General features: G+C 39.1%; 3 protein-coding genes and 1 long non-coding RNA gene across 5 annotated transcripts; 3 read left to right on the forward strand and 1 right to left on the reverse strand.

The window, feature by feature from the left end:
• Positions 1 to 3,221: 3,221 nt before the first annotated feature.
• LOC121529818 lies at positions 3,222 to 3,812 on the reverse strand. The gene is made up of 2 exons (XR_005993655.1): positions 3,767 to 3,812; positions 3,222 to 3,687 (listed from the first exon to the last, which is right to left on the reverse strand). It is a non-coding gene; the product is annotated as an uncharacterized LOC121529818 (long non-coding RNA).
• A 754-nt stretch (positions 3,813 to 4,566) lies between these two features.
• LOC108114219 (double-stranded RNA-specific editase 1-like) lies at positions 4,567 to 22,339 on the forward strand. Of its 2 annotated transcripts, XM_017225056.2 has the most exons (4): positions 4,569 to 4,718; positions 5,922 to 6,258; positions 7,511 to 8,094; positions 8,147 to 9,231. In XM_017225056.2, exons 1-4 carry the CDS (start codon positions 4,656 to 4,658, stop codon positions 8,345 to 8,347), a joined length of 1,185 nt encoding a protein of 394 aa, XP_017080545.2. In that variant the 5' UTR covers positions 4,569 to 4,655; the 3' UTR covers positions 8,348 to 9,231. The 2 variants fall into 2 exon arrangements, with proteins under 2 accessions (XP_041673746.1, XP_017080545.2); XM_041817812.1 differs by lacking the exons at positions 7,511 to 8,094; positions 8,147 to 9,231 and adding an exon at positions 22,146 to 22,339 and having other exon boundaries at positions 4,567 to 4,718.
• Positions 12,073 to 17,519, forward strand: LOC108114590 (NFU1 iron-sulfur cluster scaffold homolog, mitochondrial-like). Its single transcript, XM_017225684.2, has 3 exons — positions 12,073 to 12,206; positions 12,267 to 12,523; positions 16,880 to 17,519. Exons 1-3 carry the CDS (start codon positions 12,139 to 12,141, stop codon positions 17,404 to 17,406), a joined length of 852 nt encoding a protein of 283 aa, XP_017081173.1. The 5' UTR covers positions 12,073 to 12,138; the 3' UTR covers positions 17,407 to 17,519.
• Positions 22,340 to 22,361: 22 nt separating the features above from the next.
• On the forward strand, positions 22,362 to 23,001 carry LOC108105909. Its single transcript, XM_017212682.2, has 2 exons — positions 22,362 to 22,748; positions 22,801 to 23,001. Exons 1-2 carry the CDS (start codon positions 22,362 to 22,364, stop codon positions 22,999 to 23,001), a joined length of 588 nt encoding a protein of 195 aa, XP_017068171.2.
• The last annotated feature ends 1,931 nt before the right edge of the window (positions 23,002 to 24,932 follow it).

Here is a 24,932-nt window from a genome sequence, read left to right on the forward strand (position 1 = left end):
TCTAGGCAGTCAGCGTTCGCTGCAACGGCAGGGCCACCTACGCAAACGATGATCTGCAGTCGTATTTCGTTTGTTCCAAAACGAAATGTGCTCCGACGACTTCAAGCGGCAGTGCTAGGGACACGGCTGATAAACACTGTGAAACAGGAACACAATATGGAGATTAACGGATGCGTACTTTGGACGGATTCGAAGACCGTGCTTCACTGGATAAGCTGCACCCACCGGCGATACAAGCAGTTTATTAGAAACCGGACGACAGAAATCCTTGAGTCGACTGAAGTATGCCGAAAACGTGGCAGACGATGCAACCACGACGCAACACCATGTCGATCTAAATCAAGGGTCACGATGGTTATGCGAACCGGCGTTCCTACGGAAACTGGAAAAGAATTGGCCAAAGAGTTCCTTAAGTAGTTGCCGCACGGAAGCAACCGACTAGGAGGAGATGCCATGTGAGTTTGCCTTTGACTGCAAACGTGTTTTTTATATCTTTATAGAGATTTTCGACCTAAAACCGGTTATAAAGCACCACAGCTTGGGTTCTAAGGTTCGTCCGACGATGTCGCGTGCCTTACAGTACCCGGCGCCCTATTATTCTGTGCCACAGACACACGGTGACGGAGATGGTAGTACGCTACTACCACTAGAATATGAGGCATCAGAACCAGGATGCCACCATAGCCTAGATACAGAAGAAGTTCTGGATAACGAGCTTACGGAGGCTGCTACGGAAGGTGGCGACCGACTGCCGCATTTGCAAGTTGCGGAGGACACAACCGATGCAGCCAATAATGGGTCCCCTGCTAGAGGACAGACTGAAAGCCAACTGATGGCCTTTTATGTACACACGCTTGGATCATTTTGGACCGTTGCAAGTGACGATTGGACGCCGCATCGAGAAAAGGTGGGTGGCATTGTTCACCCTATTAACCACAAGGGCCATCTACTTGGAGATGGCCCATGATTTATCGACAGATTCCTGCATCGTCGCTATGAGGAACTTCATAAGCCGGCGAGGACCGGTGGTCAAAATGAGGAGAATGGGAAAAACTTCGTTGGAGCCAAGGGAGAGGCCCGAAGAGTCAACGATATTTTCGAGCCAGGGAAGATCCAGGGCAAGCTATCGTCGAAAGAAGTCGAATAGATCTTTAACTGTCCGGCGAACTCAGCTGAGGGTGGCGCTTGGGAAAGGATGGTCCAGTGCGTCAAGAAGGTGCTGGCCCATACGATGAGGGAACTGGCCCCCAAGGAACACGTTCTGGATAACCTGTTGATCGAGGCGGAAAACATAATCAATTCCTGCCCACTAACGCACTTGCCAGTCACAGTGGATCAAGAATCCCCACTGACTCCCAACGACTTGTTGAAAGGAGTACCGAATCTACCGATGGACAGTCGTTGGAGAGATGCGCCACGAAAAAGCAGTAGCGACTGGCCAGAATGATGAGAGACCGCTTCTGGAAGCGATGGGTGCACGACTATTTGCCTACTCTTGTGCGCAGATGTTCACTGGAATAGTTTGAGTACCCAGACGAGCGACGGTACGGACTGACGATCGAGCAAGGATGATTTGTCCCGCTTCGAAGCTAGCTGTCTTGCATGTGGTAAATGTGGCTGCGGGTGGAGATGCCGCGGAACGGATGAGGCAGCCTGATAAGTATCGATAGTCAATCAGCTTGAATTGTATTCGCGGTTTACACTTTGTTTATATCTGGTCACACTGATTGTGGTCTAAAACTACTTTAAGTTTGGTGCCACAGACACTAGAGCTGGGAAACTATCGATGGTGACGCAATTCGATATTGTCGATGGTTTCGGAAGCTCCGTTGGCAAGCCATCGATATCGCCTCCCAAATCCAAATCTTCGATAGCTCGATAGTGCCATCAATTGTTTCCCAGCTATAAGTTGACGTTATTTGTAGGTTAAATTTCCCCAACAGAATAAAACATCCATGCACACACGCTTTGTCTAGTGTTTTCTTGTTTCGGTAAAGAGCCAAGTGTTAGAAACAACTCCCGGGATTCAGATCGGCGTCACAAGTTTTTTCTTTAAAAACAGCGTTTGCTCCGTCAATTTCTACCACCAAAATTAACATTTTAAAATTGTATTGTCGAGCCACTCGACTATAGCCCATCTTCTTGTTTCATGTTTAAAATATATTCTTGAAATCTACATATGTACATATGTCTTTCATATGAGTAATTAAATTATTAAAATGTACATATTCCTCAATATACGAGGTGTGTTCAAAAAGTAAGGTGACTTTTCAAATTTCGCGGGCAACATATTTTCGATTATCGTTTTTTTTGTTTTGTTATATTGGTACACTCTTCCCTAACATCTGTACCAAGTTTCAATGGAACATCCTCTTTTGTTTGGTTGTGAGAGGCGTAAAGGTACAAGTTGTTTTGCGAGCTCGGCGATTTTTTGCTATCGAAAAATATGGATCAAAGGATTTGCATCAAATTTTGTGTAAAAAATAAAATTAAGTGCTCTGAAACACTTGAAATGTTGACAGTGGCATACGGTGAAACTGTTCTGAGTAAAAAAAATGTGTACAAGTGGTACAAACTCTTCCAAGATGGCCGGGAAGATGCCAATGACCAGCCTCGCTCTGGACGCCCAAGCACGTCAACAACTGATGAAAACGTTCAAGCAGTGACGAAAATTGTTTTGGAAAATCGTCGAATCACTATCAGAGAAGTTGCTGAAGATGTCGGTATATCGCTTGGCTCGTGCCATGAAATTTTTTCAAACGTTTTGGGTATGAGTCGTGTGTCAGCGAAGTTTGTTCCGAAATTGCTGAATTTTGAGCAAAAGAACCGTCGCATGAGCATCGCTCAAGAGCTGTTGAATGACGTCAACGACGACCCAGATTTACTCAAAAGGGTCATAACTGGTGACGAATCATGGGTATATGGTTATGATATCGAAACCAAAGCCCAATCGTCCCAATGGAAGAGCCCAGACGAGCCAAGACCGAAAAAAGCAAAAAATCGCCGAGCTCGCAAAACAACTTGTACCTTTACGCCTCTCACAACCAAACAAAAGAGGATGTTCCATTGAAACTTGGTACAGATGTTAGGGAAGAGTGTACCAATATAACAAAACAAAAAAAACGATAATCGAAAATATGTTGCCCGCGAAATTTGAAAAGTCACCTTACTTTTTGAACACACCTCGTATAATGAAAGAATAAACTTGAGAATCACGCATATTGTGTGATGCACATTATTTTATTCGGGTAATTTTTGTTCAAAAGAATATAATTTTATTTTTTTCAAACTTTAGTGTTAACCTTTTGGATTAAATTCACTTACTATGATTTCAGCATTATTTTACTATACATTTCATGATTCTAAGGACTAATTTTTTTTTAATGTTTACATTAAACCTTGGCTAGAAGCTTTTAATTCAGCTATATCTAATTCTTTTTAATTTATTTTGAACAGAGTTCATAATGCAATGATCCAGTGCAATGATGAAATAAAAAGATTCTGAGCGATACAATTTCGGGAGATATTTAGTAGACAACTAGCTTAGACCGAAAGGATTACTAGTACTAGTTCTTAACGGATGTTTTTGGTGCAAGAAGTGTGATGACTAATTCAGGTGTAGGGCTAAATGCACAAGCTAAAAAATGCGAACGCTTACACAAAGCGTGGGACTGCAGATAATTGAATCTGAAAAGAAGTGATTAATTTAAAAGTTGTTTAGTTGGAGCATTTGAATTCCCTTATAATTGCATAGATAACTTCACACCTCTATTAATTATTACATTACATTTTGTAACCCAACTATGAAATGTGACATTTTTAAAAATATTAATAGAAAACCAATCGAAGATGATTGTTTGTGAAGCTATCATCGGCGATGTCGGAACGGTGGAATATGTAACACTGGAATTGTTATAATTTTTTTAGCCATTTGCTATTCGAGGACGAGAAGAAAAATATTATGAAATAGAAAATACTAACAATATAACAGAATTTTGGTACCTTAAAGTTGCACACTTTGAATAAAAAATAAACAAGAATAAACGCTATAGTCGAGTGCCGCGACTATACGATACCTGTTATTGATGATATTGATATTGATTTGATATTTTAAAATATTCACTTTTCTACTGGAAATGGACAAAGCGTCACCTTTTGTCAGAAAAAGCATGTTGAGTAACTGATGGCGACGTCACTGTCCATGTGAGGCCCTATAACCTAAATTTATAAATAGCGAAATATTATTCCGATTTGAAAAGTCTTTGGTAAATCAATAGATATTAACTATAAATATTAAACAGGGTAAATCGAGGACATTATTATATAATTATGGACGCCATAGTTTTCAGAGGTTTATGGGTGTTATAGTGGACATGGCTGCATAAAAATAGCGAATATAACATACTTCTTTTCTCTACGAGTAACGGGTATAAAATCTGGCTAAGTATTCCACCATCACCGATATATCACCAACGCTATTTTGACGGACATCAGATATGTGCTTGGTATTTTGGTATATTTTTAGTAGTTTTTCGTAGTGCATATTACGTAGAGATTATTTTTTTCGAGATCTTTCATGACTATAGCGACGTTCCCACTTTTTAACTCTTTTTTTCAACTTGCCGTAAGCGAGAAAAATCGGAAGCCAGGTCAAGATGAAGCGAGCTCGACGTCCTAATGCTGCAAATAATAAATCATTCGTCTCCGGTGGTATTTACGTAAGTCTCATTTTGTATTTAATTCGGCTTTGTACCAACCGATTTTATTTTGCAATTGCCGCAGTGCAAATTGCGTGCTGTTTGGAAAAATGTGTGTATCTGTTGGGTGCGTTCTGACGTCACCACAAACTGTACCGAAGTGAAAAAAAATAATTGAGTTAGAATCATGCATATTTGATTTGTACAATAACAGAGATTCCGTTTTCATTTAATTTGCAGAGCATAAAATAAAAGTGTGTGTATTCACCCAATTGTGAAAACATTTGCAGTAGCCACAAAAAGCGTGTTAACCGGAAGTGCAGACCATTGTTCGAGTTCCACCAGAAACCATGATCATTTTATCGCCTTCCACCATATATATTTAACTGTATATTCCTCATCTACACCTATATCTTAAATCTCTCTCTTCGGGTTTATCCACAAATTTCATAATTTCACTCTGCTCGTTTTTCTGACAATTGGATATGACCAGTACTGCGGTAGTTTATAGCTGAGCTTGCGGTTATCGCTAACTTTTATGACTACTGAAAATGCATTCACCCGAAATTGTAACTAAAATTATTAGTTTTGCGTCAGATAGCAATGTCCATTCACTCCACCGAAAGTGCACGAAACAAGGCGCCGGCATAAGTACAGCCAAGGAATACAAGACCCCAAAAGACTACAAGAGTCAATTTAATTTTTTTTTATGTTTTTTTCGTTTTAAAGTTGCAAGAGCGATTGCTTTGATTCTATAACTCATTGTCATTTAACTTTTACCCTTAACTTCAATCATGGATGAATTCATTTCGTATTTTGGAATGTATAGAGAAAGTTTTGCTTAACAAGTAATAACAGAAATTATTCAGTTGCAAAGTGGTTTTGTCGGCCTTACATCGAGTTACTAGATCATGAGATCCTTGGCTGAATGCTATGACCGGAGAATCCACAGTAATCGGACTCGTGGCTTCCTTTTGGGCACTCGGGTCGCAGGAATGGCCATGGCTACATCCTGAACTATGGTTTTTAGTAGACCAGCAGACCAGCATGACGCATCCGGTTTACTTGACGACTTGATGGTTTCCGTTGCCAAGCGAGTCTCTATTTTTGTTGACCATGTGGATCAGCACGCTGAAAGTGATGTTGCCCGGCGGAATTTAGCGACGAAAACAGGCAGAAACCTTTGCCAACTAATTCGCTAATTAAACTCTTTTGCAAACGCAGAACCCCAATGCCATCGACAAGCCTTTGATTCAACAGCCATTGCAGTCCATTGATGCCAAAAAGGATCAGGACACTCCAGTAACTGATCATGAGCTGCCGGCTACTGACCCAGTTTCAGTGGCGGCTGAGCCTGTCCAGAAGAGGGTGCCGGACGCAGCTGCCATCTCCGCGAAGCTACCCATGCCAATTATCGTCAAGGAGGAGCCAACAGAGGTATTTGCCGAGGAAGATGGACGCAACGAGGAGTTATCTATAGACATCAGCGTAGAGAAAGGAAGTGGTATCGGCGGAAAGATCCCCTTTAAGAAGATCTTTCAAAAACGCAAGAAGTCCTCTGGTAAGCATAAATGAACTTTTGACCTAGTAATTTAAGTGCAAAGCTGTTAGGATATTCAGCAGAGTTTTTGAAAGTATACCTGTCATTTGTAGAGTAAAATTTAAGTTAGTTGATTCCATATATGAATGTCTGCGCGTTTAATATTATTTTAATACCCCTTACTCATAGAATAAAAGGGTATATTAAGTTGATTAAGCCATATCCGTCTGTCCGTATGAACGCTGAGCATGTTGATTAACCAGACAGATTCTTGTGATCCATATGCAGCGCAAGTTTATTTCACCATTCTGCAACGCCCACAAACCGTGGAAATCTGTGGCGTCCATAATATTAAAATGTATGTCTTCGTTTCATCTTGTATAACATATTTTTGTCAACATCTATCGATTTACCAAAATTTTTAAAATCGGAACATTATTTCGATATTTATGTAGAAATGTAGGTTATAAGGCCGTACATCACAATCATTTGGGAAACATGCTTTTTTGACAAAAGGTGACGCTTTGTCCACTTTCCACTATCAAAATGAATATTTTAAAATTGTGTAATACAGTAGGGTATCTTATAGTCGCGGCACTCGACTATAGTGTTTCTTATTTAATATCCAGTCACACCCACTCTATATACCTGTTTGTCGTAGAGTAACATTTAAGTTAGTTGATTCTATATATGTATGTCTGCGCGGTAATGCAACAAAATATTAAACCTGAAAACATTTCATGGTTAATTTTGCAAAGCTAGTCAATTTGGATGACGATAAGTCACTTCGTTTCTATTTTTATTTCCAAGTCAAAAACATAAAATTTGACTTAAATATATTTTTTTAGCTAAATGAATAAAGTTAAATTCATTTTTGTTTTTTAGTATGTAAGATAGATGTATATAAATAAAAAAAATAAAAATATCCTTATTAAAAATACGTATTCAAACCCAAAGTGAAAAATCGTTTCTATTATTTTTTCCATCACTGTATATTTCTTGTCAATACCTATAAATTTACCGAATATTTGTTTGTTATTTATTTTGTTATTCAATTTAATTTCTGACAGCATAAGTAGTTTAAAATTGATAAAAGGTATCAGATAGTCGCGGCACTTGATTATAGCGTTCATTATTTTTAACTACTATTAGGGTTCATTTTGCATGTTTTATTAGTTTTAATTACACTAAATGTACTCTTACGTTTTAAACTCTCATATGCCAGTTTTTATTACAAACAAATTACTCGACTTTTTTTTTTATTCATTTGCAGAACGCACTCGGGACAAGAAGCAACGCCAGAACCGTCAATTGCGAAAGTCCATGCTGCCGAAGAACGCCTTGATGGCCCTCAACGAAGTGAGGGGCGTGACTATTAGCGATTTCACTATCGACAACAATCCCGATGGAGGATTTACGGCAGTAGTCACGGTGAACTCTAATCAATATGAGGGCAAGGGTCTTTCCAAGATGTCAGCTAAAAATGCTGCCTGTGAAAAAGCGTGGCGCGACTTCATCATTGCAAAGATGACGCCCAAGCCTCCCAGACTTCAAGCAAGAAAAGGTGAAAACGAAGAAGAAGCCATGGAAACCAACGAGGAAGATGTTGACGGGCCGGAGGATGATCTGCCTATGCTAAATCTGGCGTCTTTTGCCATTTACAAATTGTTTGCCGAGTGGCAGCGCGAAGGCTATGTCGTTCCCGAGATGCATCCATCGGTCAATGCTGCTCCTCCAGCGAGAGGGGAAACGGCACCATCTGTTCCCGCGATGCCGAAGGAGCCTAAAAAACCGCTTGTGCGCACCGAGTTACCCTCCGGCTGGGAAACCATGCACCCAGCTACCATTCTTTGCATTGTAGGCAAAACCACACAGTATTGTGTACAATCACTAATTAATTCTTCTTCAGATGCGCCCTGGGCTCATTTACGTGGACCACGGAGCCTCTGGGGATAAGCCCAATGTATTGCAACATCTTGGAATAATTGTGGATAACCAAGAGTTCACCGCTAACGGGAGATCCAAGAAGATAGCCCGTCGCAGTGTAGCCGTGAAAGTGTGCAACACTTTGTTCGGAACAAACTTCACGTATAGTGACATTTCATCTTAAGAAGTGTCTGATTAAACAAATGAGAAACGGGTTATGAATCATGAAATTTCACATGTTAAAGCTATATGTAATTTTTTAAAGTAAACTTTTTTGTTTTTCTAACTTGATGGTGATTAACAACTAAATTTTTTCAATTTACTTTCAATGAATATTTCCTACATACATTTTTTCATTTATCTGCTCCGCAAAACTAAATCATATAGAAATTAGTCGTGTAGATTATTCGTTTTAAAGTTCTCATTATCGCGCAAAATACAATTCTTTTGAGCAATATTAAACATAAGATCAACAACATGTAAAAGAGCACAATATATATTTTCAAGAACATGTCTCTGAAGTCTCGGTCACTCGAAGGTTTTTGGTTTGCAGATGAAACCGATTCATAGAAGTTCGATTTCCTTACACAATTCTTAAAGACGTAAATCGATGGCTCATGAATACATAAACCTAGATAAAAAATTATTTTTAAATTGTTTTTCTAAACAATCTTTGAATATTTGTATTTGTTATTTTTAAGAAATATTTGAAGGCCTAGAAGGTGCACTCGATAATATTTTAAAGAATGTTTAAAAAATGAACTACTTTTGAAATTGAAACCGAAAAACGCAGTATTGTTTCTATCTTTAAATCATATTTTTATAGATTAAAAACACGGTAAACATTTGGTAGTATAGGTAAAAACAATTTTTGGATATCCAAAATTGTATAATCTTATTCTTACCTGTTAACCATATTAGGAAAAATTACGTTAAACACTTAAATTTTAAGAACTGTGAACAAGTACCCTATAATTTATGTTGGCCTACAACAAGGCAACCGTTAAGTGAAGTGAAGGTATAGAATGAATATTAACGAAATTAATAAAAATTATAAACAAAAAATTACACCCCGATCTTTAATTATCTTCAGAAGTAGCATACAGTTAATCAATAAAGTATTTGTTGCGGGGGTGCCTGAGAGAAAATTGCCGTTTTTAAATGGTTTTAATTTCAAAATGGGTCAAATCGGTATACATCTCGAAAGATGCCTATTTTGTCTACTAATATATATACAACAACGATAGCAATATTTCGGCCAACGCCATAACGTTGCTAGCTTTGGAGCGAAGATTGTTAGAGTCACTTTCAGAAAAGATGTCAGAGATAGTCCAAAACTCGGTAGCCGACGATCTAACTAGGACTTTAGATACTCAAAATCACAGTTCGGGAATGAGGCAGCCGTGGTTACCCTTATCAGAGGAAAGGTTACAAAATGGGATATGCACAGAAAATTCCGGGATTCCGAAAAGTATTGCATATTTTAAACGGCTGGAAGATAAAATATTCCGGAAAAGGAGTGTCGGTAGAAAACTTCATATATAGAGTTGAAGCACTAACTAGACGTTAGCAAACAACTACACTGTACTTTGCAAAAATGCAAGCGTCCTTTTTGAGGGTAAAGCCAAAGAATTCTATTGGCGATAGCATAAGGCAAATGTCGAAATCCGATTAGATAGCTTTTGTTCAGCTTTGCGGCTTCAGTTTCGCCAGAGTAGGGATGATGGCGACATTGAGAAACAATCCAAAGATGAGGCAAGCATATAAGCTTTCTCCCTTTTGTGTTGGAATTGCCGTAAGGAAGATCATAGATACCACGATTGAATATCAGTTAGGAAAGTTTTTTGTTACGTTTGTGGACACACATTTTTCAGCGGTTTGTGGGCGTTAGAGTGGGCGTGGCCGGATGAAACCTCGTGGCAAGTTGCAGTGGCATCTCTTAAATACTTATTCTGAAGCACAACTTTGTAGCTCTTATAGTTTCCAAAATTTTTGCATTTTTGTTTTTTCATGTTTTGTGGGCTTTAGAGTGGGCGTGGCTTGATGGAAAAAATGGATGGTGGAAAAAAACAATTCGCATCTCTTATAGTTACCGAGATATCAGCTTTTCTAGAAAATGCGAAAACCGTGTTTTGAGTTTGGTGGGTGTGGTAGTAGTACAGTACCACTTAATCTTATAGTGTAATACCACGAATCTTATAGTGTAATTTTACCACTATAAGATGCGCTGGCATCTAAAGATTATACATACTGAATTTCAACTAGCTCTAATAGTTCCTGAGATTTCAGCGATTTTAGTTTTTCGCGATATGTGGGCGTTATAGTGGGCGTGGCAGGATGCTGTAATAGACTTGCGCTCTTAGCGTTCATACGGACAGACGGATAGACGGACGGACAGACGGACGTGGCTCAATCGACTTCGCTATTCATCATGATCAAGAATATATATTCGGAAACGCTTCCTTCTTCCTTCTGTTACATACTTTTCAACGTATCTAGTATACCCTTTTACTCTGCGAGTAACGGGTATGAAAAGGCCTTCAGCACATTAATTCTTTGCCAGCAGGGCTATGCGATCCGCGACCTTTTGTACCAATTATGTTTTTGAATCGAACTGTCTATGGGTTATTAGACTCAGGGGCATCCATTAGTTGCGTCTGCGCTAAGTCGAGTTAAAAACAAGTATTAAATATAAAGCCTTAGCTGGTAGTGCTTCATCAGCAGATGAAAGAGCGCAACAAATTATAGGATATTGTAAAGTTGAAGTAGAATACGGAAAAGGTATAAAGGTAATGCAAATTTATATAGTACCCTTTTTAAAACAAGACTTATATTTGGGGATTGATTTTTGGAAACTCTACGATTTGTTACCTCGAAATTTAAATATAATATATCTGAACTAGTATCAACTGATATGAATCCAAAGCCTAACGTTTATCAACATAAATTGTCCGAAGTGGATAAGGCCAGGTTGATGAACGTCAACAATTGTTTTCCGTCGTTCGTCCAAGAGGGACTGGGTAGGACAAATTTGATAACATATAAAAAAAATAACCAAAAAATAGTTTCTAAAGAAAGAAATGAAAAAAAAAAGTTTCACCACAATATAATAGTTTTTTTTGTCATTGAGTAGATTTTATTTTTTATTTAGGTAGAGAGTACTCTTTTAGAGACTTAATTCTAGGAATCCCAAACAATTTTTGGGGAATTGTTGGTCTACATATGTATGTGTACATGTACATACACATGCAAAAGCATCGCTAGCGGTAAAGTACCATTTTTCATATGATCACAACAGAATACGATAAACACATATGAATGTACATACATATCTATGTAAACAATTGCATACACTCACGGTTGTACAAATGTACCAAAACTGGTACATTTTTTTCATATTGGTACATTTTCAATATTTAAATTTAAGTATTTAAATTTTTCATAAAATTTTATGTTCACACATATTATTTAAACAAATGGAAACTTACACTGCCAAACGTGTGTAAACTTGTGTTTACAAAGTTTTGTCGATGTTTTTGCAAATGTTTTAAAAATTATATTTAATATGTTACATATGTTTGTATATCTCTATGTATGTATATTAAATAAAATTTTCTAAACATTTGAAAAAACATATTTTTAAAAATTTTAAATTTAACAAAAAGTGTTCTTTTTTATTGTATAAACAGTGTCATGTCATACTATATATCGACTTGTACTCACTGCCCTGTATATGTATTCTACATATATGCGCTATAACAGCAAGGAGAATAGAGAGTTCTGTTATAGACCACTTGAATTTTTTAAAATGTATACATACATATGTATGTAAGTGGTAGAGTGGTATGGTTTGAGTCCAAGCTAGATATTCAAGTTTTCCACTATTAGGTGTAAGAAAAACCCCGAAAAACAAGGTTGCCACGCAGTACAATGCCAGCTGAGTTTTAGTTTTCATTATTAATCGCATAATAGAGAATGTCTAAATTTCTGTCTCAATTAGCTGCTAAAACCCTTCGCAATACTCGCCTTGGCTCGCGGCATCTGTCAGTATTCCCTTGGGTACCATATGACCACCGGGATAACCGATTCTTCACAATTTCCAGGATGCGACATTTTGCGAGTGTTGCGTCCATGCGTAACAATCTGGAACCAGCGCAACTGAGTCCGGGATATGGGCATAGTCAAGGACGTGGACTTTTGCAGATGCAACTGGCGACGGCTGATAAAAGGTTCATGTTCATCCAGACCCAGGACACTCCAAATCCTGACAGCCTAAAGTTTTTGCCCGGCGTTGAAGTCCTTGGAAAGGGAAACACCTACGACTTTCCAAACGGAACCACAGCCCACAACAGTCCTTTGGGTGAGTTGAGATATCTTAAGGACCTCCTTAAAGGATTCCATTTTGGTTATAAAAACAAACAAAGTTAGCAGGAATATAACAAGAGTGGCTTTAAGATTACTAAATTTATACTGATATCCCTCTTAAAAATATATATTTTATTAATGAACTAATACTATGTTACCAACCTTTAAGAACTAAGTCGCATATTCTTCAGTTTCCCGAAAACACAAAAAACTGAGCGCATATGTACATCCATACATACATATGTACAGTGGATCCAAGCTTATTTCGTGCAAAAAAAATCGAATTTTTAATTTGATACTGCTACTAAACCAGCAGAGATATCAAAAAAATTTAAACGCAGTAATGTTAGGAATGTCGCATATTATCAAAATAAAAACAAAAGTTTTTACTAATTTAAAAAACAAAAGAATTTTTTATACAAAAACTAAAAAATAGGGCCACTCCGACGCACAAGCTTATTTCGTGCAAGCACTTTAACGGTTAATAACTCTAAACTAGGACTTTTAAATCCATTTTTTTTTCTTAATACTAGTAAAAATATATTAACAAAAGCATATTTATAAGTTTTCGAGGCTGGGCGCACCCAAAAATTACGGATTAACGAGGATTTTCAAACTATGGCGCCACGAATAATAGTCAATAGTTATTGAGCAAAGCGAATTAGTCCTTAAACATTTTAAGGATGGGAAAACCCAGGAAATGGTTGCCTCAAGCCCTAGTACAAACCCATACATAACCCAAACGCTTTTTTGCGAAAATCGGGTGGCAGAAAGGGGCGGTAATGCACCGAACAAAATTTTTTATGACCAGGAGGAGAGACGTATTGTCCCAAAAGTGAGGGAAAACCCCAAGCTTTGCACCAAATTTTCTTTCAAAATAGTTAAATATTTATTGGCATCCATGATTCCGTCAATAAAAACCAAATTTCCGACGCCGGACAGAGTCATACATGCCCAAACTATAGCATGACCACCGCCGTGCTTAGCCGCTGCTTTTTTGTTTTTTGAATGTAGCTCTGTATTGGGACGCCGCAAAACATATTTCCTCCCATGGGACCCAAATATATTACATTTGGATACGTCCACAAATATAACGTCGTTCCAGACCAAAATCGGACGAGTTTCAAGTTCCTTGGCGAATTTGACGCGTGCCAACTTATTTTTAGCACTAAAGAAGGTCTTATTTCTAGAAACTCGACCATTAGTGTGGTGGTTATGCTAAGTGCTTCGAACTGTACCTGGGCAATATTTGTTGCCAATTTCGTTCTCAATCTCCGCAACTATTTTAGATCCCGATACCTTGGGACGCTTGTGCGTCGGAGTTGTCCTATTTTTTAGTTTTTGTATGAAAAATTCTTTTGTTTTTTAAATTAGTAAAAACTTTTGTTATTATTTTAATAATATGCGACATTCTTAACATTACTGCGTTTAAATTTTTTTGATATCTCTGCTGGTTTAGTAGCAGTATCAAATTAAAAATTCGATTTTTTCTTGCACGAAATAAGCTTGGATCCACTGTATTTACTGTATACTGCAGGTTTCTACATTAGTAAGCCATTGTAGTTAGTAGAGAGTAAAAGGCAATATTGAATATTGAAATGTATGCAACAGGTAGAAGGAAGCGTTTCCGACCCTAAAAAGTATGTATATTCTTGATCAGAATCAATAGCGAAGTCGATTGAGCCACGCCCGTCTGTCCGTCTGTTCGCCTGTCCGTCTGATACAAATACAAAGTTGAGTTTAAGCTTGAAGATCCATACGCAGCGCAAGTTTGGCACCCTGCCACATTATTTTAGGTATTAAGTGTTTAAAACATCAATTCAAGAGAGTTAAAAAACAAAAACATAATTCTGAGTATTTCTTATGCCGTAGCTTATTTGGTGAAGTTAATTTAGGCTAACATAAAAATCTTAATTAGTAATTTTTTCTTTGACTTTTTTATGCTTCTGGGGAGTCGACAAATGAGTTTTGAGTTGAAACACGGATTTTTTGCCTTTCTTCTAATATCAAACTATTTAGCTCGTTTTTAATGAAAATTTCATTTTTTAAAAATGCCCCAAAAAAATGAAGTCTCGTGATTGGGATGGTATAATCAAAAAATTCAGACAATTCTATATAACCTAATACTTTACCCTGCCTGCTGAATGATCTTTATCCAACTAAAAACTCTCCAAAAGCACTTGCCGGCGCACGTGCTTGCTGCTTGCCTGAGCCCAGGATTCCTGGGTGCTGACCGAGTGATCGAACTTCTCGATGCCGCCATAGTAGGTTATGCCACAACTGTGGTTTAGCTGATGGCACATGGAGTCGATTCCTAGCCAGGACTTCTGTGGGCCACGTCGTCGTCGTCGTGCTTCGCGTATCTTCTTCCTAAGGTTATTGATCTCGACAAGGAGTGCCTTCTCGGCGATGTCGTGCACCTTATCGGTGCCCTGTCGCGACTCCCGGTGAAAGAGGCACTTCTGGGCGATGTGCAGTGGAATCTACAGGTCAAGGAGCGCCTTACCGCACTGTCGCTGCAGCTCGTTGATGTCCGACATTTCTGCTATCAGCTTTTCCAGCTCCGCATTCAGCTCATTACGCCAGAAGGTTAGGTCGGTGATTCTCTCACGAAACCGCCGGCCAGCACTTCTTTTGCCCGAGGTTGCCTTCTCAACCTTCTACAGTCTTTAGAAAAAGAACAAATCAATATGTACATATACATATGTACGAATATAATGATATCAATGTATGTATTTCGCCTTATCACTATCCTCTACAAAGTATCTTTAAAGATTTATAATTTTACGTCGATTTTTGAAATTGTTTTTTGTCTGGTGTAGAGTCCCGCACTATTATGATACACACAAATCTGTACGTACATTTGAGATATGAGTGTTTAAATGAATTCTAGAAACATAAATTACTCTTTTACTTTCTAGGTAACGGATATAAAAAACAAGAGGAAACGCTATAGTCGAGTGCCACGACTATAAGATACCCGTTACTGTTTTGCACAATTTAAAAATATTCATTTTGCTAGTGGAAATTCACAAGGCGCCACGTATTGTCAGAGGAAGCATGTTGAGTAATTGATAGTGACATCATAAACCATGTGAGGCCTTATAACCTAAATTTCTTCATAATTAGCGAAATAATATTCAGATTTCAAAAATCTTAGGTAAATCGATAGATATTGACAAAAATAAGTTATACAAGGTCAAATGAAGGCATTCATAATAATATTATAGACGCCACAGTTTTCCGCGGTTTGTGGGCGTTAGAATGGGCGTGGTTGGATGAAACCTCGTGGTAAGTTGCAGTAACATCTGTTAAAAACGTATTCTTAAGCACAACTTTGTTGCTCTTATAGTTTCCGAGATTTTTGCATTTTTAATTTTTCGTGTTATTTGGGCGTTGGAGTGGCCGTGGCTTGATCGAAAAACAATTCGCATTGGGAGCATCATAAAAACCTTCATGCTTAATCCGAACTTTCTATTTCTTATAGTTACCGAGATATCAGCTTTTCTAGAAGTGCGAAAACCGTTTTTTGAGCCTGTTGGGCGTATGGGTGGGTGTGGCCGGATAATAGTACCACTATAAGATGCGCTGGCATCTAATAATTAAGAAAGATTTCAACTTTCTAGCTCTAATAGTTCCTGAGATTTAATCGATTTTAGTTTTTTGCGATTTGTGGGCGTTAGAGTAGGCGTGGCTCAATCGACTTCGCTATTGATCCTGATCAAGGATATATATACTTTATAGGGTCGGAAACGCTTCCTTCTAGCTGTTACATACTTTCCAGCATATACATTATATTTAATTAAAGATGTCATTTTTGTTGCTATTATATTTATTCTTTAATTAACAGAGAATGTTAACAGAGTCCTAATAATTCCTTAGAATTTATTTTTATACCCGTTACTCGTAGAGTAAAAGAGTATATTAGATGCATGATAACAGGTAGAATGAAGAGCTTCAGACCCTATGAAGTATATATATTCTTGATCCGGATTAATATCGAAGACGATTAAGCTATGTTCGTCTGACCGTACGTCTGTCCATCTCTTCGTCTGTCCGTATGAACGCTGAGGTCTCAGGAACTATAAGAGGTAAAAATTTGAGATTAAGCAGACAGATTCTTGAACTCCCCTACGTAGCGCAAATTTGAACATCGAAACATTATTTCACTATTTATAAGAAAATATAGATTATAAGGCCTCACATGGAAAATGACGTCACCATAGTTAGTAAACATACCCTGTAAAATTCTATAAAACAGTAACGGGTATCTTATAGTCGCGGCACTCGACTTTACCGTTTCTTTTTGTTGTATTTCATTATAATTTAATTTGTTTTAATCAATTCCCAGCAAAACTTTTGTTTCGTGTGGAAGGCGTGCGAGGCGTGTTTTTTGGCGCCGACTTCGTCACTATCTCAAAGCAGGACGGCGCTCAGTGGAGCCTGATTAAGCCTGAGGTGTTTGCCATCATAATGGACTTTTTTGCCAGTGGCTTGCCCGTTCTTCTCGACGACAAACCTAATGTGAACAACGAGATCCTCGAGGACGACGACGAAACGGTATTGATGATCAAAGAGCTTTTAGACACACGTATTCGACCCACCGTACAGGAGGATGGAGGCGACATCGTTTTTATGGGCTACGAGGCCGGCGTCGTCAAACTTAAAATGCAGGGTTCCTGCTCGTCTTGCCCCAGCTCCATCGTGACCCTAAAAAATGGAGTTCAGAATATGCTGCAGTTTTACATACCGGAAGTGGAATCCGTGGAGCAGGTCTTTGATGATATGGATAGAATGGCTGATAGCGAGTTCGAGCGCTTTGAGAAGAACCTCAAGACGCTCAAGCAACAGGAGCCGACTGGAGGCGGTTCTAATTAGGGGAACACATAATGCTGTATGTCAGCGTTGCTAATTTTTTAGTGAAACCAATAATTGTATACATAATGTGCATGTAGTTGTTTCATTTAATAAATCTATGGTTTTGAGCTTTACTTTTAATGGATGAGATGCTAAATTTAACTAAATTTAAATATCATTATAATAGAAAATTATCATCATTTAAGATACGCGTCCCCTCGGTGGAATTTGGCAAAATGTGCTCAACCAAGTTCTGGCCGGATCACATTTTAGAAAATTTATCGACCGGCGGCGGTAAAACTCCCTCAAACAAAAGCCACTGAGCAACCCCCGGCGAAAAACTAACATCCTCTCTCCTTCTTTCCTATCAGAACACAAGGGGTTGCGTACTAAGCTTCCTACATTGTTTTTTGAGAGTCTTTCTTTTGCATCCCAAATAATCGTTTTTACTAAAACATGGCTAGTTTCGTTTTTTTTTTTTATATACAAGCCTTTCTTTTATGTACTGAATCTACTCTTAATTTTGAGACTAACAATAAGTTGACGAATCTTAACATTAAAATTTAACTAACAGTATACTAAGACTGCATTCTGGTTGCGCGTCCCTCATGTCGGTCGCCGGGTGGGTAAGTCATTGCGACGAAGGCGTAATTGGTTGCTCAACTTTGTTAGGCCTCTTGCCAGGTGGTTAGGGTGCACCGATAGCTTGGTGAAGTACTTTACCTTCTGGTCTGCGATCACTTCTTTGACTGGTAGAATGTTTAAGTCGCGGTGTATGTTTTCGTTGCGAACGTACCACGGTGCCCCGGTGATTGTTCTCAAGATCATCGACTGAACTCTCTCAACATTGTCAATGTTGCTATTGCTGGCGTTCCCCCTTAACTGGGAGCCGTACATCCATATAGGTTTTAGTACCGAGTTGTACAGCTGGACTTTATATTCAAGGCTAAGAGGTGACCGAGCGTTGATAAGCCAATGAAGGCGGCTGGCTTTTAGCTTTAGGTGTGTTCTTTTAGCTTCAATGTGCCAGCGCCATGTGAGTCTTCTGTCGAGATGTACTCCTAGGTATGTTACTTCGTTTGCTTGTGGGAGTTGAGTGTTGTTTAACGTAATCGGCGGGTAGTTTTGCCTGTTCAGAGTGAACGTAACGTGCTTGCATTTTAGTTCGTTCACTTTAATTTGGCCAATCTGATAGCCATTTTTCAACATCGACCAGATGAAGAGCTAGCTGCGCAGTTGCTTGAATCGGGCATTTTGAGCGGCTAAAAATATCTGTGTTATCGGCAAACGTAGATGTTGTTAGTCGTGTGCTTGTCGGGATGTCTGCTGTGTAGAGGACATATTGTGTTGGCCCTAGCACGCTACCTTGAGGAACTCCAGCTCCAACAGTGTAATCATCAGATATAGCAGTGTTGCACCTCACAACAAATTTTCTGTCGTGAAGGTAAGACTCTAAAATCTTGTGGGTGCTGTAGGGGAGCATTGTCTTGATCTTGTACATTAGACCTTCTAGCCAGACTCTATCAAATGCTTGAGAGACATCTAAAAATATGGCACAGTACTCTCGTTTTTCGAAAGCGTTTCGAATTTCTGATGTTATCCGGTTGACCTGCTTAATTGTTCCATTCTTTTCACGAAACCCAAATTGGTGTGACGGGATTCCTTCCTGGATTCTCAGGTATGTGTTTATCCGAGTCATTAGGCATTTTTCAAAGAGTTTGGATAGGCAAGAGAGTAGGCTTATAGGTCTATATGACATGGGGATAGTGTGGTCTTTCCCCGGCTTTGCTATCATTATTATAATTGACTTTTTCCATCTCACTGGAAAGTGGCCAAGTTTTGCGATGGCATTAAAGAGCTGGGTGAGAGTGCAAACGGCGCAGTATGGGAGCTCAATGATCATTTTGGGAGTTATGGGTCGCAGCCCGGGGATTTTTTCGGATTCACTTGTCTTTTGATGATGTTAACGATTTCGTTTGGGCGAAACTCAATTGGCTCATGTTGAGCCTGGGGCTCATATGATAGAGCCGGCAAAGTAAACGCATTAGTGGCAGGAGTTGGTTGGAAGACATTTTTAAGGCAAACGTGCTGGCTCTCCATAGTGAGTGTTTTGTACTATTAGTTGACAATTGCTCTATGTAGCGGCGATGGACATATGTTTCTTCTTGCTGTAGAGCTTGAGCAAGTTGACGTGAGGCGTGTTTTAAGCTTTGCTTAGCAGATGGCGATCAGTGAAATTGCCATTCTCGACGCAAGCGTCGCTTTTCGAGGACGAGCTGTTCAATTTGTAGATTTGTCTTCTTTTGATTGCATTGTGTGTTTATAGTTTGAGGTGTTGAAACTCGAGCTGCAGAGACGAGTACAGACTCCAGTAAATTAACAAAACTGTCTACGTTGGCTTCGTCGCTGAGGTGAGGACTTAGCTCAATGTGTGAGCTAATATACTTCCTGTACTTAACCCAATTGGTGTTATGTGATGTCAGTCTTAATGATTGATCCCATGTTCCTGGATGTCGGAGTAGAGTAAAAAGGACAGGCGAGTGATCAGATGAAAGATCCGAAAGGGATTTGGCGCTTATTAGATGTTTTTGGTAATCGCAAAGTCTATTAAATCGGGAAGTTTCTTTGGGTCTGCCGGCCAGTATGTTGGTGTGCCAGAAGAAACATAGTCGAGCTTGTTCTTAGCTTTGATAATTGCATTATAGAGCTGCTTTCCTTTTGGAGTCACGAGACGAGATATCCCCAGTGTGTGTGCTTAGCATTGTAGTCTCCTGCTGCTATGAAGTGGTCTCCGAGTGAGTTGAAAAAGTGCATAAACTAATCTTCGGCTATGGTAAAGCGTGGGGGGCAGTATACGGCGGCTAGAGTTAATTGCTTGCCAGTATTTAGGTGTATATTTATGGATGTGGCCTGTAGGTAGTTTTTAGCAAATTTCGTATGATAATGGTGCTTAATACGGCTTCTGATTAAAATTCCAGTCCCGCCGTGTGCTTTACCATCTAGATGATTTGTTCCATAAAATAAATATCCTCGTAGTTGGAAATTGTATCTGTGTGTAAGATGTGTTTCTGAAAGCAGTAGGAATTGCGCTAACTCGAGTTTATGCTGCCAAACGCCGTTGGCGTTCCTCGAAGATATTCGTAGGGAAGTCATTATTTGGATTGTTGTGAAACCAGCATTTGTATTAATAGATTTTGGTTTCGCATAAGATCTTGCATAGTTGTACGCATAAACGACATAAACTCCGTAAGGCTTTGTTGTAGACTGCATATCATAGCTTCAAAGTTACTTTTTGGCTGCTCCGGCGGTTGATGCTGCTGAGCCGTGTTCGGTTCTTGGTGTGCTGATTGCGGCAATGAGCTTTTTGGGGCTGGGGTAGCCAGTCCTGATTTTAAATCACTTGCGTATGTAACATTTTTGGCAGAGTTTATGGGTCCTAGTGAGGATCTGGCTGCAGCCGAGAAGAAGACTTCAAGGTTTGACCTGGAGGCTATCAACTGCTTATTTTGGGTGCGGGCAGTAATTTCCCTCTGGTGGATACGAGTTTTCAGCTCCTTATAAACTGGGCAACCTCTATAGTTAACAGTTTGATTTCCACCGCAGTTGCCGCACTTTTTCGAGTTGTGGTCATCTTTGCTCGCTGGGCAGTGTGCGGCGTCATGAAACTCACCACAAACTACACACACCAGGCGCAGTTTACAGTAAGACCTTGAATGGCCATATTCTTGGCAGTTCGCACATTGTACCGGGCCATTGCGTTTGTGCGGCTCCTAAACAGTAATTCTGTGGTGCAGCAGGAACTGAAGATTGTATATATGGTGCACTTCGTATATATTTAGGGGCTTAATTTCTGGTTCGAGCTCAACCTGAAAGAGTAGGTGCGGCTTTCTATCCCTGTTAAGGATATTGAAGACTGTATTAGCGCTAAATCCCTTCTCTTGTAGCGCCTTTGTTTTCTCTGCAGGCGATACTTCGGACTCTATGCCGTTAAGTACGACTTGCAGGCCCTTGATGCATTTTAGCTGATACGTGTAAAAGTTCTTTTTTTGTCGGTAAGATATTTCGATAATACTCTGTAATTATCTTCAGACTTCGTTTGAACTTTTGTTTCCTGGATGTTGCCCTTTACGAGTGGTATTATGTGGAAGTTGTCCTTGTCAATAAGCTCTATAACTTTGTTGACAATAACGTTGCAACTTTTTATACCCGTTACTCGTAGAGTAAAAGGAAATACTAGATTCGTTGAAAAGTATGTAACAGGTAGAAGGAAGCGTTTCAGACCATATAAAGTATATATATTCTTTATCAGGATGAATAGCGAAGACTAATGAGCCATGTCCGTCTGTCCGTATGAACGCTGAGATCTCAGGAACTATAAGAGATACAAAATTGAGATTAACCACGAAGATTCTTGAGGTCCCTACGCAGCGCAGCGTTTATTACAGCATCCTGCAACGCCCACTCTAACGCCCACAAATCGCAAAAAACTAATATTGCTGAAATCTCAAAACCCGAAAAACCAAAAATGCAAAAATCTCGAAAACTATAAGAGCTACAAAATTTAGCTTAGGACACGTATTTAATAGATGCCTCTGCAACTTAAGCATACTCAACATACTTCCTCTGACAATAGGTGGCGCCTTGTGAATTTCCACTAGCAAAATAATATTTTAAAATTTTGTATAACATTAACGGGTATCTTATAGTCGCGGCACTCGACTATAGCGTTTCTTGTTGTTTTTTTTTTTATTAATTTTCAGAACGCACTCGAGACAAGAAGCAACGCCAGAACTGTCAATTGCGAAAGTCCATGCTGCCGAAGAACGCCTTGATGGCCCTCAACGAGGTGAAGGGCGTGACAATTAGCGATTTCACTATCGACAGCAATTCCGATGGAGGATTTACTGCGGCAGTCACGGTGAACTGCGGCAGTCACGGTGAACTCTAATCAATATGAGGGCAAGGGTCTTTCAAAGATGTCAGCTAAAAATGCTGCCTGTGAAAAAGCGTGGCGCGACTTCATCATTGCAAAGATGACGCCCAAGCCTCCCAGACTTCAAGCAAGAAAAGGTGAAAACGAAGAAGAAGCCATGGAAACCAACGAGGAAGATGTTGACGGGCCGGAGGATGATCTGCCTATGCTAAATCTGGCGTCTTTTGCCATTTACAAATTGTTTGCCGAGTGGCAGCGCGAAGGCTATGTCGTTCCCGAGATGCATCCATCGGTCAATGCTGCTCCTCCAGCGAGAGGGGAAACGGCACCATCTGTTCCCGCGATGCCGAAGGAGCCTAAAAAACCGCTTGTGCGCACCGAGTTACCCTCCGGCTGGGAAACCATGCACCCAGCTACCATTCTTTGCATTGTAGGCAAAACCACACAGTATTGTGTACAATCACTAATTAATTCTTCTTCAGATGCGCCCTGGGCTCATTTACGTGGACCACGGAGCCTCTGGGGATAAGCCCAATGTATTGCAACATCTTGGAATAATTGTGGATAACCAAGAGTTCACCGCTAACGGGAGATCCAAGAAGATAGCCCGTCGCAGTGTAGCCGTGAAAGTGTGCAACACTTTGTTCGGAACAAACTTCACGTATAGTGACATTTCATCTTAAGAAGTGTCTGATTAAACAAATGAGGAACGGGTTATGAATCATGAAATTTCACATGTTAAAGCTATATGTAATTTTTTAAAGTAAACTTTTTTGTTTTTCTAACTTGATGGTGATTAACAACTAAATTTTTTCAATTTACTTTCAATGAATATTTCCTACATACATTTTTTCATTTATCTGCTCCGCAAAACTAAATCATATAGAAATTAGTCGTGTAGATTATTCGTTTTAAAGTTCTCATTATCGCGCAAAATACAATTCTTTTGAGCAATATTAAACATAAGATCAACAACATGTAAAAGAGCACAATATATATTTTCAAGAACATGTCTCTGAAGTCTCGGTCACTCGAAGGTTTTTGGTTTGCAGATGAAACCGATTCATAGAAGTTCGATTTCCTTACACAATTCTTAAAGACGTAAATCGATGGCTCATGAATACTTAAACCTAGATAAAAAATTATTTTTAAATTGTTTTTCTAAACAATCTTTGAATATTTGTATTTGTTATTTTTAAGAAATATTTGAAGGCCTAGAAGGTGCACTCGATAATATTTTAAAGAATGTTTAAAAAATGAACTACTTTTGAAATTGAAACCGAAAAACGCACTATTGTTTCTATCTTTAAATCATATTTTTATAGATTAAAAACACGGTAAACATTTGGTAGTATAGGTAAAAACAATTTTTGGATATCCAAAATTGTATAATCTTATTCTTACCTGTTAACCATATTAGGAAAAATTACGTTAAACACTTAAATTTTAAGAACTGTGAACAAGTACCCTATAATTTTTGTTGGCCTACAACAAGGCAACCGTTAAGTGTAGTGAAGGTATAGAATGAATATTTACGAAATTAATAAAAATTATAAACAAAAAATTACACCCCGATATTTAATTATCTTCAGAAGTAGCATACAGTTAATCCCACCTGAGAAACATATATTTGTTTCCCGGCTTTCCGAGGATACGTCTGAGTCAGACGTATTGGCATACATACAAGCCAGAACGAAAGCCGACATTAAGGTGGATGACATAACTAAATTTAAATATCCTTATAACAGAATAGTATCATCATTTAAGATTCGCGTCCCCTCTGTGGAATTTGACAAAATGTGCTCAAGCAAGTTCTGGCCGGAACACATTTTCGTCCAAGAACATCGACCGTGACATAAAAAAAAAACTAACATCGTCTCTCATTCTTTCTTATCAGAACACAAGGGGGTTGCTTACTAAGCTTCCTACTTTGTTTTCTGAGAGCTTTTCTTTTGCATCCCAAATAATTGTTTTTTTCGAAACATGGCTGGTTTCGGAAAAAATTTTTAGATCTGAAATTTTTCCGAGTAGATATGTAATATACAGGCTTGATCGATCACTCGGATCTGGGGCTGGAGTGTTAATTTCTGTCGACTCTAAACTTGTATCCGAGGAGATTAACCTTCTATTCGGCGATATCGAATTCATTTCTGTTAAACTTGCGCTTCCTGGTAAGTTTTTATTTATTACGTTTTCTTACATCCCTCCCAAGTCCACCCATCCACGCGTGAGTTGCACGTAGCGGCTATACAGTCCGTTTTTGCGCTATTATCAGATATGGATCAGCTAGTGGTTCTGGGTGATTTTAACACACCACAAATTAACTGGTCCACAAACGAAAATAGTTTAGCTTTAACATCCTTCTCACATCACGATTTTATTGCAGGTATGTTAGACATGACCCTGGAACAAATTAACAATGTTAAAAACTCTTTGGGTCGGTTACTCGATTTATGCTTTATCTTAGATTCGGACTCCGTATTTATATCTAGGGTTCCACCACTTGCACGCCCTGAAAATCTTTATCATCCCACTCTGGAGCTGGCGATCGATGATGGACCACTCCACTGAGCCTACTAGGGCTGTCAAAAAGGTTCGCTGTTTTAGCATGTCA

Source organism: Drosophila eugracilis, unplaced genomic scaffold (genome assembly GCF_018153835.1).
Source record: "Drosophila eugracilis isolate 14026-0451.02 unplaced genomic scaffold, ASM1815383v1 contig_1904, whole genome shotgun sequence".
Lineage (NCBI taxonomy): Eukaryota > Metazoa > Arthropoda > Insecta > Diptera > Drosophilidae > Drosophila > Drosophila eugracilis.

Excerpts from the sequence above, each read along its gene's own strand:
- LOC108114590 (XM_017225684.2), top strand. The coding sequence starts at position 12,139 with ATGTCTAAATTTCTGTCTCAATTAGCTGCTAAAACCCTTCGCAATACT. Across the intron at positions 12,207-12,266 it reads CGCCTTGGCTCGCGGCATCT|GATGCGACATTTTGCGAGTG; the intron begins GTCAGTATTCCC and ends CACAATTTCCAG. Across the intron at positions 12,524-16,879 it reads AGCCCACAACAGTCCTTTGG|CAAAACTTTTGTTTCGTGTG; the intron begins GTGAGTTGAGAT and ends ATCAATTCCCAG.
- LOC108114219 (XM_017225056.2), top strand. The coding sequence starts at position 4,656 with ATGAAGCGAGCTCGACGTCCTAATGCTGCAAATAATAAATCATTCGTC. Across the intron at positions 4,719-5,921 it reads TCGTCTCCGGTGGTATTTAC|AACCCCAATGCCATCGACAA; the intron begins GTAAGTCTCATT and ends TTGCAAACGCAG. Across the intron at positions 8,095-8,146 it reads CAGCTACCATTCTTTGCATT|ATGCGCCCTGGGCTCATTTA; the intron begins GTAGGCAAAACC and ends ATTCTTCTTCAG.
- LOC108105909 (XM_017212682.2), top strand. The coding sequence starts at position 22,362 with ATGTCAGCTAAAAATGCTGCCTGTGAAAAAGCGTGGCGCGACTTCATC. Across the intron at positions 22,749-22,800 it reads CAGCTACCATTCTTTGCATT|ATGCGCCCTGGGCTCATTTA; the intron begins GTAGGCAAAACC and ends ATTCTTCTTCAG.